The sequence below is a fragment of the Cololabis saira genome, chromosome 1 (genome assembly GCF_033807715.1).
Source record: "Cololabis saira isolate AMF1-May2022 chromosome 1, fColSai1.1, whole genome shotgun sequence".
NCBI classification, from domain to species: Eukaryota; Metazoa; Chordata; class Actinopteri; order Beloniformes; family Belonidae; genus Cololabis; species Cololabis saira.
In genome coordinates, this window is record NC_084587.1 from 37,148 (window position 1) to 50,249 (window position 13,102).

The following is a 13,102-nucleotide window of genomic DNA, read 5'->3' on the forward strand; positions in this document are numbered from 1 at the left end:
TAATAATAATAATAATAATAATAATAGTAATAATAATAATGATAATAATAATAATAATAATAATAATAATAATAATAGTAATAATAATAATGATAATAATAATAGTAATAGTAATAGTAATAATAACTAGACAATTTCTTGCAGAAATTTTGAGAGTGCCACGGCGGGCTGCTGCAAATTTGTGTACATTTTACAAGCAATAAAGGTGAAGGACTCAATACCGAGTCCAATGACACCACCCATGACTCTCTATGTCAAACCATTCAAAAGTTATTACAGAAAATAGGTAATAGGCTAACAGAACCACTAACTAACTGAACCGCTAACAGGACCGCTAACGAGACCGCTAACGGGACCGCTAACCGAGCCGCTAACGGGATCGCTAACCGAGCCACTAACGGAACCGCTAACGGGACCGCTAACAACCGCTAACGGAACCGCTAACAGAACCGCTAACAGGACCGCTAATGGGACTAGTCTGGTTCTGGTTCTGGTCTGGTTTTGGTCTGGTTCTAGTCTGGTTCTAGTCTGGTTCTGGTTCTGGTTCTGGTCTGGTTTTGGTCTGGTTCTAGTCTGGTTCTAGTCTGGTTCTGGTTCTGGTCTGGTTTTGGTCTGGTTCTGGTCTGGTTTTGGTCTGGTTCTGGTCTGGTTCTGGTCTGGTTCTAGTCTGGTTCTGGTTCTGGTTCTGGTCTGGTTTTGGTCTGGTTCTAGTTTGGTTCTGGTTCTGGTCTGGTTCTAGTCTGGTTCTGGTTCTGGTCTGGTTTTGGTCTGGTTCTGGTTCTGGTCTGGTTCTAGTCTGGTTCTGGTCTGGTTCTGGTTCTGGTCTGGTTCTAGTCTGGTTCTGGTCTGGTTCTGGTCTGGTTCTGGTTCTAGTCTGGTTCTAGTCTGGTTCTGGTTCTGGTTATGGTCTGGTTCTAGTCTGGTTCTGGTTCTGGTTCTGGTTCTAGTCTGGTTCTAGTCTGGTTCTGGTTCTAGTCTGGTTCTGGTTCTAGTCTGGTTCTAGTCTGGTTCTGGGTCTACTCTGGTTCTGGTTCTAGTCTGGTTCTGGTTCTGGTCTGGTTCTAGTCTGGTTCTGGTTCTGGTTCTGGTCTGGTTCTAGTCTGGTTCTGGTTCTAGTCTGGTTCTAGTCTGGTTCTGGTCTGGTTCTGGTTCTAGTCTGGTTCGGGTCTGGTTCTGGTTCTGGTTCTGGTTCTAGTCTGGTTCTGGTTCTAGTCTGGTTCTGGTTCTGGTTCTAGTCTGGTTCTAGTCTGGTTCTGGTTCTAGTCTGGTTCTGGTTCTGGTTCTAGTCTGGTTCTGGTTCTAGTCTGGTTCTGGTTCTAGTCTGGTTCTGGTCTGGTTCTAGTCTGGTTCTAGTCTGGTTCTGGTTCTAGTCTGGTTCTATAAAAACACCTGCCATCCCATAATAACACTAACATCCTATAAAAACACCTAGCATCCCATAATAACACTAACATCCTATAAAAACACCTGCCATCCCATAATAACACTAACATCCTATAAAAACACCTGCCATCCCATAATAACACTAACATCCTATAAAAACACCTGCCATCCCATAATAACACTAACATCCTATAAAAACACCTGCCATCCCATAATAACACTAACATCCTATAAAAACACCTGCCATCCCATAATAACACTAACATCCTATAAAAACACCTGCCATCCCATAATAACACTAACATCCTATAAAAACACCTGCCATCCCATAATAACACTAACATCCTATAAAAACACCTGCCATCCCATAATAACACTAACATTCTATAAAAACACCTGCCATCCCATAATAACACTAACATCCCATAATAACACTAACATCCTATAAAAACACCTGCCATCCCATAATAACACTAACATCCTATAAAAACACCTGCCATCCCATAATAACACTAACATCCTATAAAAACACCTGCCATCCCATAATACACTAACATCCTATAAAAACACCTGTCATCCCATAATAACACTAACATTCTATAAAAACACCTGCCATCCCATAATAACACTAACATCCTATAAAAACACCTGCCATCCCATAATAACACTAACATCCTATAAAAACACCTGCCATCCCATAATAACACTAACATCCTATAATAACATCTGCCATCCCATAATAACACTAACATCCTATAAAAACACCTGCCATCCCATAATAACACTAACATCCTATAAAAACACCTGACATCCCATAATAACACTAACATCCTATAAAAACACCTGCCATCCCATAATAACACTAACATCGTATAAAAACACCTGCCATCCCAGAGTAATATGACATCACCCATGACTCTGTATGTCAAACCATTCAAAAGATATTGGACTATAACGTATCGGCCAATCAGAAGAAGGGGCGTGGCTAATTTGCACCAATAAAGGTCAAGGAACTGATACTGAGTAATATGACATCACCCATGTCTCTGTATGTCAAACCATTCAAAAGATATTGGACTTTAACGTATCAGCCAATCAGAAGAAGGGGCGGGGCTAATGTGCATTGACTGGGTCATGTGACCAGTTCTGGGTCACATGACCCGGAAGTGTATACTGTATTATGCTCTATATACTGTATTGGAATGAGTCAGCTAGATTTTCGGTTTTGACAAGCCTGAAATAACTTCACCGTGTGATGAAACCGTAGCTCTTAGCAGAAAAACGAAAACATTTTGAGAAACAGATAACCTAGCAGATTCTCTAAATGTTATTTTCATACAGATATTCCTTAAAATGTGTTAGTAACGGCAATTTGAAAACAAAAATGAGATTTTTTTGAAGAAAACGTTTTTTTAACATGGGAATCAAAGGAGAGCGAGACAGGAATTGGCGTGTCTGTTGGCTCCCCCATTCACATTTTGTGCACACCACGCCTGTCAAAGTCACATTTTTTGAATCTCAACATCTATGTCTACATTCTGACCAAAAATTATCTTTCTAGCTTTTACGGTTTGCCCGTGAGCTCGAGTTACAAATAAAAATTATGATCATTTTTCGAAAGTCTCTCCACTCTAATGAATTAGAACCTCACTGAAGATTTGACAAAAAAGTGATTTCCAGTCCTCGCTTGAGCGCTCATATCTTGAAAAGTGTACATTTTAGGAAAAAACAGTTCCAGGTTCAGAGAGAGAAGAGAAGTTTTCCTCCGTTTTGAAGTTTGAATGACAGTTCTACGTGCAAGTATGAGAAAGATACGTGACTGAGAAAAAAGGTGAATTTCGTCTTTTTTCTCCCATCCGCTTTGAATGGCGCCATAGGAATACATGGGACGTGATCTCCCCATTAGTTTGGGAAATTTGGAAATGTTTTTGCACTTCGTGCAAAAACTATTTGTGCCATCGCTCTGAAAATCCACAGGACTGTAGTTAAATTCAGGGCCTACAACTTTCTAATTTGGTTCAGAATTTTTCGAGTAACGGTGTGCGAGTGGTGAGGCCCCAAAATTCTCCCAATGCATTCCGGATGGGTTTTAGCGCGCACGTTTGTGCACGTTGCGCAAAAACGTGCACGCCAATTGCTTATAAAAGTCATAGCACACGATTCCCGATTAAGGCGCATGTTTCTACGTTTTTACTTTTCGCGTTTTCTCAAAGCTCTAGGAGGAGAAGCGAACCGAAATCTGTCCGGAAGATGAGGAATAATAATAAACCCGCAGAATAACAATAGTGCCTCTGGCCTCCGGCCAGAGGCCTACTCCTCCTTGCTATTGCATAGCTTTGAAGGAGTCGTGCCTCTGGCCGGGGGGCCGTGTCACTAATAATAATATAATAATGATGATGATGATGATGATGATAATAAATAATAATAGATATTGCTGCAGTAAAGAATCAGAGATGTTCTGGTTCGGCCGTTAGACTGAAAGGTTGGAGGTCTTGATGATCCGGGTCTAGAGTCTCCATGTGGTCTGGTCTCTGCAGGACTGCACCATCTGCATGGAGCCACTAGGGGGGCCCGTCGGGGCTACAAGGGTCCTGGTTCTGGTCCCAGCTCCAGGGAGGCCGTGGGCCGGCTGGCCCAGTGTGGCCACCAGTACCACGTCCAGTGTCTGCTGGCCATGTACAACAACGGAAACAAGGACGGCAGGTAGGTAGCCCACCTAGACCTGGTCCTGGTCCTGGTCCTGGTTCTAATCCTGGTCCTGGTTCTGGTTCTAATCCTGGTCCTGGTTCTGGTTCTGTTCCAGCCTGCAGTGTCCCACCTGTAAAACCATCTACGGGGTGAAGACGGGGAACCAGCCGGCAGGAAAGATGGAGTTCCACGTGATTCCCCCGTCCCTGCCCGGACACCCGGACGTTAGGACCCTGAGGATCATCTACAGCATCCCCCCTGGAATACAGGTAACAATACACACCTGGAACACACACCTGGACCTATACACACACCTACACACACCTACACACCTACACACCTACACACACACCTACACACACCTACACACACACACACACCTACACACACCTACACACCTGGACCTGTACACACACCTACACACACCTACACACACCTACACACCTACACACACACACACACACCTACACACCTACACACACACACACACACACCTACACACACCTACACACCTACACACACACACACACACACACACCTACACACACCTACACACCTACACACACACACACACCTACACACACACACACACCTACACACACCTACACACCTACACACACACCTACACACACCTACACACCTACACATCCGGACGTTAGGACCCTGAGGATCATCTACAGCATCCCCCCTGGAATACAGGTAACACCTGGAAACACCTGGAAACACCTGGAACACACTGACTGGTCCTGGTTCTAACCGGTTCTGTTCTGGTTCTAACCGGTTCTGTTCTGGTTCTAACCGGTTCTGTTCCTGTTCCAGGGCCCGGAGCACCCCAACCCCGGTAAACCCTTCACCGCCAGAGGATTCCCCCGTCACTGTTACCTCCCTGATACGGAGCTGGGACGCCAGGTGAGACCTGACCCCCCCATTACCCCCCCCCCCATACCTGATACACCTGACCCCCCCCCCAGGTAACCCCCCCCCAACACCACCCTAACCTGAACCAGGTAACCCCTAACCCCCGTCACTGTTACCTCCCTGATACGGAGCTGGGCCGCCAGGTAAATACACCTGACCCCCCCCATTACCTGATACACCTGACCCCCCCCCCAGGTAACCCCCCCTAACCCTACACTCACCTGACCCAGGTAACCCATAACCCCTTAAGGCTGAGGTATGGTTCTGCGTCACACCGACGCAGAGCACACGCCGCAGCCGTGACGCCGTGCTGAACCTTCTGACTTCTCCGTCTCTCCATTTGGTCGCGGTGCAGTACCCCCCGCGGCCACTAGTTAGCGATCTTTTTCTGAATGGTTTATCCGACTTTTTCCGGTCACAGTAAATCAAAGAAATAAGGACAACTATTGTGCAAAAAACAAAAACAAAAGAAATCACACATAAACGAAGAAAAGAGCCCTGGAAGTTCACTACTGATTCAAACCGGAAACCGGAAATGCTTCGCTTTCAAACGAACCAATCACAGCCCTCTCGGTCTGCGTGTGGACGGCGTGTCCTCGACGCTTAGTTACAATTTTCAGGAGGTGCACGTCAGAGACGGCGCAGGTGACGGCGTGTCCTCTGCGTCGATCCAAACCGCACGGCGCCATTTTGACGCAGAAGCATAACTGAGCCTCTACACTAGGGCTGAACGATATACCGTTATCGTATCTATATCGAGATATGAACATTCAAGACATTAATAACGGGAAAAGCAACGATATAAACGATATATTTCCGCTCGCCCTGCTTGTACAGCGCGAGCAGTCTCCATAAACATTACTTTTAAGATTGCTCTTGAACGCACCACTACGGCCAGCCAACCACAAAGCTTATTTCATGCTTGCTGTTGATCGACAGCTGAAGCCAACCAATGACAAACATAGGAGGGTGGGAGGGAGGGACACGTGACTGAGACGCACACAGCCACACACAGGAGAGCGGAGAAGAGCGGAGAAATCCAAACGGAAGAATAGAGACATGAGTGCGGAGGATAATGCGGCCGGTAGCGGTGCAGAATCTAATTTTGTGCCAAAACATAAATAATCCTCCATTACTTGGAGGTATTTTGGATTTAGAAAGGATGATGTCGACCAGAGCGAGGTGTTGTGCAAGTCGTGCTTGGTGAAAATTGCGACGTCGGCCATCCCTTTTTAGTTTTGAAATTACAAAATAAAAATAGAGAAATAAACCAAAATAATCCGTTCCCCATCTTTTGTTTTGATAATAAAAAATTCATTGATGTGTTTGAAAATCGAAATTGGGAATTAAAACAGCGAGTGGAAAACTCTTTTCTCTATTTCCTATTCGTTTACTGAAAACAAGGATTGGACAAATGGGGAGATTGCACATGCGCAGTAATAAATTAAGAAAGTTGTTTCTGGTTCTTTGTTCATCAGATTTAAAGTTAACATTTTTAGATATTTAATTGTTGAAACAGAAAATAAATCAAATATGAAACCTGGGAGTGAAACATGAGTTTAATCTGTAATCTGTCTTCACGCCGTCATGAAACTGCAGTGATGTTGTGACAGTCCGTTCAGCTGCAGCGTCCAATCAACAATCAATAACATGTACTGAACTCTAACTCTAACTGCATTGGTTATTTATCGTTAAAGCGGAGCTACAGTAAAATATTTTGATTATTATTTATTATTGAGTGACTTTATGTTAATGTTGATGACTGGCAGTGAGTTCTAATCAATAAAACTGCACTCTTTTGATTTCTGATGTTTTTATTTTTCTGAAAAATGCTTGGTTTTCACCGAACCGAAGTCATATCGTATCGTATCGATATCGAGATATCTGACATGAATATCGAGATATGAAATTTTGTCCATATCGTTCAGCCCTACTCTACACACACCTACACACCCCGTCACTGTTCCCTCCCTGATACGGAGCTGGGACGCCAGGTGAATACACCTGAACCCCCCACCCCCCCCCCCCCCCCCCCCTGAACCAGGTAACCCCCCCCATTACACTCACCTACCCCCCCCCCCCCCTCCCCCAACACTGTTCCCTCCCTGACAGGGACCAGGGATGACCGGTAACTACCCCCCCCCCCTCTCTGACCTCTGACCTCTCCTCCAGGTGCTAAAGCTGCTACTAGTAGCCTGGGACCGTCGGCTCATCTTCTCCGTCGGAACCTCCAGCACCACGGGGGAGTCGGACACCGTCATCTGGAACGAGGGTGACTAACCCTAACCTTAACCCCCCCTGACCTCTGACACCCCCGACCCCTAACCCTGACCCCCCCCCCTGACCTACGACGTCTGACCCCCCCCCCCCCCCCTGACCCCTAACTCCCTACCTCCGATCCCTGACCTCTGACCTCCAGCACCACGGGGGGGTCGGACACCGTCATCTGGAACGAGGTGACCACCCTTAACCCTAACCCTGACCCCCCGACCTCCGACCTCCAGCAGCTCCGTCGTCATGGTAACTAGGGGTGTAACGATACACTAATCTCACGATACGGTACGATACGATATTATATCAGTATTTTTTTAACAACCTTGAATGAGGAACATGTGACTGGAACATTTTTTCTTTTATTTGAAAGACACAAAATACAAAACGATACTGTACGTTTGCCCTATTGTTACAGTTTGTAAATGGTAAATGGGTTACACTTATATAGCGCTTTCCAGCTGTTCCTACAGCCCCAAAGCGCTTTACACTGCAAACATTCACCCACACACGCACACATTCACACACCGTTGTCGGCAGAGCTGCCACACAACGGCGCTGGCCTGACAACCGGGAGCAACCGGGGGATTCAGTGTCTTGCCCAAGGACACTTTGGTGGACACAGGCGGAACTAGGGTTGGAACCACCAACCTTCAGGTTCATGGAGGAACTAGGGCTCGAACCACTGACCTTCAGGTTCATGGGCGAACGCTCTACCAACTGAGCCACCCTTCCCCTTTGTAATGCTTTATAAACTGTTTAAGTTTTATTGTTACAGTTTGTAATGCTTTATAACTGTTTAAGTTTTATTGTTACAGTTTGTAATGCTTTATAACTGTTTAAGTTTTATTGTTACAGTTTGTAATGCTTTATAACTGTTTAAGTTTTATTGTTCCAGTTTGTAATGCTTTATAACTGTTTAAGTTTTATTGTTCCAGTTTGTAACGCTTTATAACTGTTTAAGTTTTAAAGAGAAAGCCAGGCCAACCATTTTCCACAAACTGAACTAAAAGTAAATGTCAGGTTTGCATTATGATCTTCACTTTCATACAAGTACAAATATTTAGCCACAAACTGAATAGTTTCTCTCATGTAGGAGTCGACTTTTTTCTTTTCCAGAAATTTAACAACTAAAATTAAATAAATGAATAAAAGTAAATAAATAAACTGTCCCAAACTCCAAAGTCAACATGACTGTTATTGATCTTGTGCCAGAGCTGAGACTTTCACCTTCTCCAGCCTGAGGCCGTAAGGTGAACCCTAACCCTAAACCCTAAACCCTAACCCTGACCCTAAACCCTAAACTTAACCCTAACCCTAACCCTGAGGCCGTAAGGTGAACCCTGACCCTAAACCTAACCCTAAACCTGACCCCTATCCCTAAACCCTAAACCTGACCCTGACCCTTAACCCCGGTATCGTTTCATCCTCTCACCGTCGGGGACGACACAATCTTTACATCAGAAAAAACATTGATTCATGCTCACCTTATTAGTAAAAGTTCTGAGCTCAAACCCCCAAGAGTCCCGTGATCGGGACCAAAACGGTCCCTATTTTCTTCTGAGCGTAGTCAGATTTTGGTCCGCGGGTCGAGGTCGTCACGTGATCCCGCTGCACCGATAGGATGTTACTAGTAAACAATATATTAATATTAACTACACACAAAATTCCCTGGAAATGCTGCCGGATGATTGCGATTTTGATGACATTTCCTATATCAAACCATTCAAAAGTTATTGCAGAAAATAGGAACTATCACATATCGACCAATCAGAGGAAGGGGCGGGGCTAATTTGCACCAATTAAGGTGAAGGAGTCAAAACCGAGTCCAGGTCCTGCCGTGGCACTAAATACCCAATATATTCATATTAATAACCCAATATATTCATATTAATAACCAATATATTCATATTAATAACCAATATATTCATATTAATAACTCAATATATTCATATTAATAACTCAATATATTCATATTAATAACCCAATATATTCATATTAATAACCCAATATATTCATATTAATAACCAATATATTCATATTAATAACCAATATATTCATATTAATAACCCAAATATTCATATTAATAACCCAATATATTCATATTAATAACCCAAATATTCATATTAATAACCCAAATATTCATATTAATAACCCAATATATTCATATTAATAACCCAATATATTCATATTAATAACTCAAATATTCATATTAATAACCCAGTATATTCATATTAATAACTCAAATATTCATATTAATAACCCAGTATATTCATATTAATAACTCAAATATTCATATTAATAACCCAGTATATTCATATTAATAACTCAAATATTCATATTAATAACCCAGTATATTCATATTAAAGGAGCTTGAGGCTCCTTTTTAGAAATGAGACTCTCTAGCGCCACATTTCACCACGGCGGCCGTTGGGGGTACTGCAGCCAACAGTGAAGCCGGCACAGGAGAACGGGGGAGAACGTGCATGCAGCGTCATGTGACGTCACATCCGCAGCCCAGCGCGGGAAAATCGGGACCGACTTGCAGCACATTTTGCAAATAAAAAAAACAGCCTCAAGCTCCTTTAATAACTCAGTATCAGCTCCAGTTTGTCTCCTCCACGACACGGATCGGGACGTTTTTGTATTGCAAAATTTTTTGTGGAACGATATATTGTTACACCCCTACTGGTAACTAACTCCGTCTCCGTCGTCATGGTAACTAACTCCGTCTCCGTTGTCATGGTAACTAACCTTTGTCGTCATGGTAACTAACTCCGTCTCCGTCGTCATGGTAACTAACCTCCGTCTCCGTCGTCATGGTAACTAACTCCGTCTCCGTCGTCATGGTAACTAACCTTTGTCGTCATGGTAACTGACTCCGTCTCCGTCGTCATGGTAACTAACTCTGTCTCCGTCGTCATGGTAACTAACTCTGTCTCCGTCGTCATGGTAACTGACTCCGTCTCCGTCGTCATGGTAACTGACTCCGTCTCCGTCGTCATGGTAACTAACCTTTGTCGTCATGGTAACTAACCTCCGTCTCCGTCGTCATGGTAACTGACTCCGTCTCCGTCGTCATGGTAACTGACTCCGTCTCCGTCGTCATGGTAACTGACTCCGTCGTCATGGTAACTGACTCCGTCTCCGTCGTCATGGTAACTGACTCCGTCTCCGTCGTCATGGTAACTGACTCCGTCTCCGTCGTCATGGTAACTCACTCCGTCTCCGTCGTCATGGTAACTGACTCCGTCTCCGTCTGCAGATTCACCACAAGACGGAGTTCGGCTCTAACCTGACGGGCCACGGATTCCCCGACCCGGGTCACCTGGACAACGTCCTGGAGGAGCTGCGGGTCCAGGGGATCACCGAGGAGTAGGGGGGGGGGGGGACCAGGACCAGGACCTGGACCTGGAACCAAGACCTGGACCTGGACCTGGACCTGGACCAGGACCTGGACCTGGACCTGGAACCAAGACCTGGAACAGAAACCAGGACTAGAACTAGAACCAGGACCAGGACAACGTCCTGGAGGAGCTGCGGGTCCAGGGGGATCACCGAGGAGTAGGGGGGGGGGGGGGGGGGACCTGGACCTGGACCTGTACCTGGACCAGGACCTGGAACCAGAAACCTGGACCTGGAACCAGGACCTGGACCTGGACCTGGACCTGGACCTGGACCTGGACCTGGACCAGGACCAGGACCTGGGACCTGGACCTGGACCAGGACCTGGAACCAGAAACCAGGGCCAGGAACCAGGATCTGGACCAGGACCAGGGGGTTCTGAGACACCAAGTTAACTTTAGATGGTTTGATGGTTTGGTAGTTTGATATTTGATAGTTTGATAGTTTGATAGTTTGATATTTGATAGTTTGGTTCCACAATCGTTGGATGGAGGAATGAAGGGATCAGGATGGGGGGGAGGAAGAGAGGGAGGAGATGGAGGGATGGGGGAGGAGGAGGAGGAGGAGAGGGAGGGGATGGAGGGATGGGGGGAGGAGGAGGAGGAGGAGGAGGAGAGGGAAGAGAGGGAGGAGGAAGAGAGGGATGAAGGGATGGAGATGGAGATGGAGACGGAGATGGAGACGGAGATGGAGACGGAGACGGAGACGGAGATGGAGATGGAGATGGAGATGGAGACGGTGTCAGGACGTCATGTGGGACAGAAGCAGACACACAGAGTTACTTGGTGTTTCAGCTCCATCAGCTGCTGGAGATGTGGAGCCCCCTGGTGGAGGTCTGGGGAACTGCAGCAGGTCCTGGTCCTGGTCCTGGTCCTGGTCCAGGTCCTGGTGGAGGTCTGGGAACTTTTATAAATGTGTTAAAGGTACTTTTATAAATGTGTTAAAGGTACTTTTATAAATGTGTTAAAGGTACTTTTATAAATGTGTTAAAGGTACTTTTATAAAGCTGTTAAAGGTACTTTTATAAATGTGTTAAAGGTACTTTTATAAAGCTGTTAAAGGTACTTTTATAAATGTGTTAAAGGTACTTTTATAAATGTGTTAAAGGTACTTTTATAAATGTGTTAAAGGTACTTTTATAAAGCTGTTAAAGGTACTTTTATAAATGTGTTAAAGGTACTTTTATAAATGTGTTAAAGGTACTTTTACAAATGTGTTAAAGGAACCGGTCTATAGTTAGTTTTAGTGATGGATGAGATGACGGTTCTGACTCCTGATGACATCACCACCATGATGACGTCATCATGATGACATCATCACCATGATGACGTCATCATGATGACGTCATCATGATGATGACGTCATCACCATGATGACGTCATGATGACATCATCATGATGCTGCCGCCTCCGTGCTAAAGTCTTTATGTTTTTAAAGTCTTTATGTTTTTAAAGTCTTTATGTTTTTAAAGTCTTTATGTTTTTTAAGTCTTTATGTTTTTAATGAACCGTAGCCACTTTAGCTTTTTAATACTTTGTTGACACTATTATTATTATTATTATTATTATTATTATTATTATTATTATTATTATAGAGAACATTTTCTACTCGTATGTTACTTTAATTATGCTCTTTTTTTCATTTGTTACAAGTCGTTTACAAAGACAGTTTTATTGAATACATGTCTTTTCTCTGTGAAGCTGATTTTCTGATTGTCTGATCTTTTCTTTGGAGGAAAGTGACGTTAGAATCTGAGACTGTGATGAGTTTACCTGAAAAACGTTTCTGTTTCTGGAGGAAAAGGAGGAAAAGGAGGAAAAGGAGGAAACAGAGGAAAAGGAGGACGTTATTTCTACATATCTCCTTCCTGAGTCCTGGCCCGGTTCTTAACGGGAAACAGAACCAAACAGGTTGTTTGGTTCTGCAGGTCAAAGGTCACTGATCGGTTATTGATCGGTTATTGATCGGTTGTTGATCGGTTATTGATCGGTTATCAAACCTCCCAGGTGAACCTGGTTTTTCTAAAGTCCCGGTTTCTCCGTAGCTCCGACCTCTTCATCCTCTTCATCCTCACATGATCATAAATACGTGTAAATATTAGTACGAATGATTAATACAATAAAAAATAAAGAATGGATGAAACTCGTTCACTGCGTTTGCTCAAATTTATCTTTTTGTTATAATGTTGGTATAATGTTGTTATAACTGTTGTTATAACTGTTGTGTACGACCAAGTTTTAGGGCCAAACTAATATTACCACTTTATTCTCATAAATTACCACTTTATTCTCATAAATTACCACTTTCTTCTCGTAATTTTACGACTTTATTCTCGTAATTTTACGACTTTATTCTCATAAATGACTTTAGGGTTCTGCTCCTTCAAGGCTCCCAGATCTTTCCAGAGACCACCATTCCCTCGTTAACCTCGTTATAT

General features: G+C 44.1%; 1 protein-coding gene across 1 annotated transcript in view; it reads left to right on the forward strand.

Annotated features, from left to right (window-relative positions):
* LOC133449252 (uncharacterized) overlaps positions 1 to 10,667 on the forward strand; it is an 18,673-nt gene extending 8,006 nt beyond the window's left edge. The window contains exons 10-14 of the mRNA XM_061728385.1: positions 3,921 to 4,086; positions 4,187 to 4,340; positions 4,891 to 4,980; positions 7,162 to 7,258; positions 10,524 to 10,667. Coding sequence (XP_061584369.1) covers positions 3,921 to 4,086; positions 4,187 to 4,340; positions 4,891 to 4,980; positions 7,162 to 7,258; positions 10,524 to 10,639 — 623 coding nt within the window. The 3' untranslated portion in view covers positions 10,640 to 10,667. The remainder of the gene's footprint in view (positions 1 to 3,920; positions 4,087 to 4,186; positions 4,341 to 4,890; positions 4,981 to 7,161; positions 7,259 to 10,523) is intronic.
* Positions 10,668 to 13,102: the final 2,435 nt, after the last annotated feature.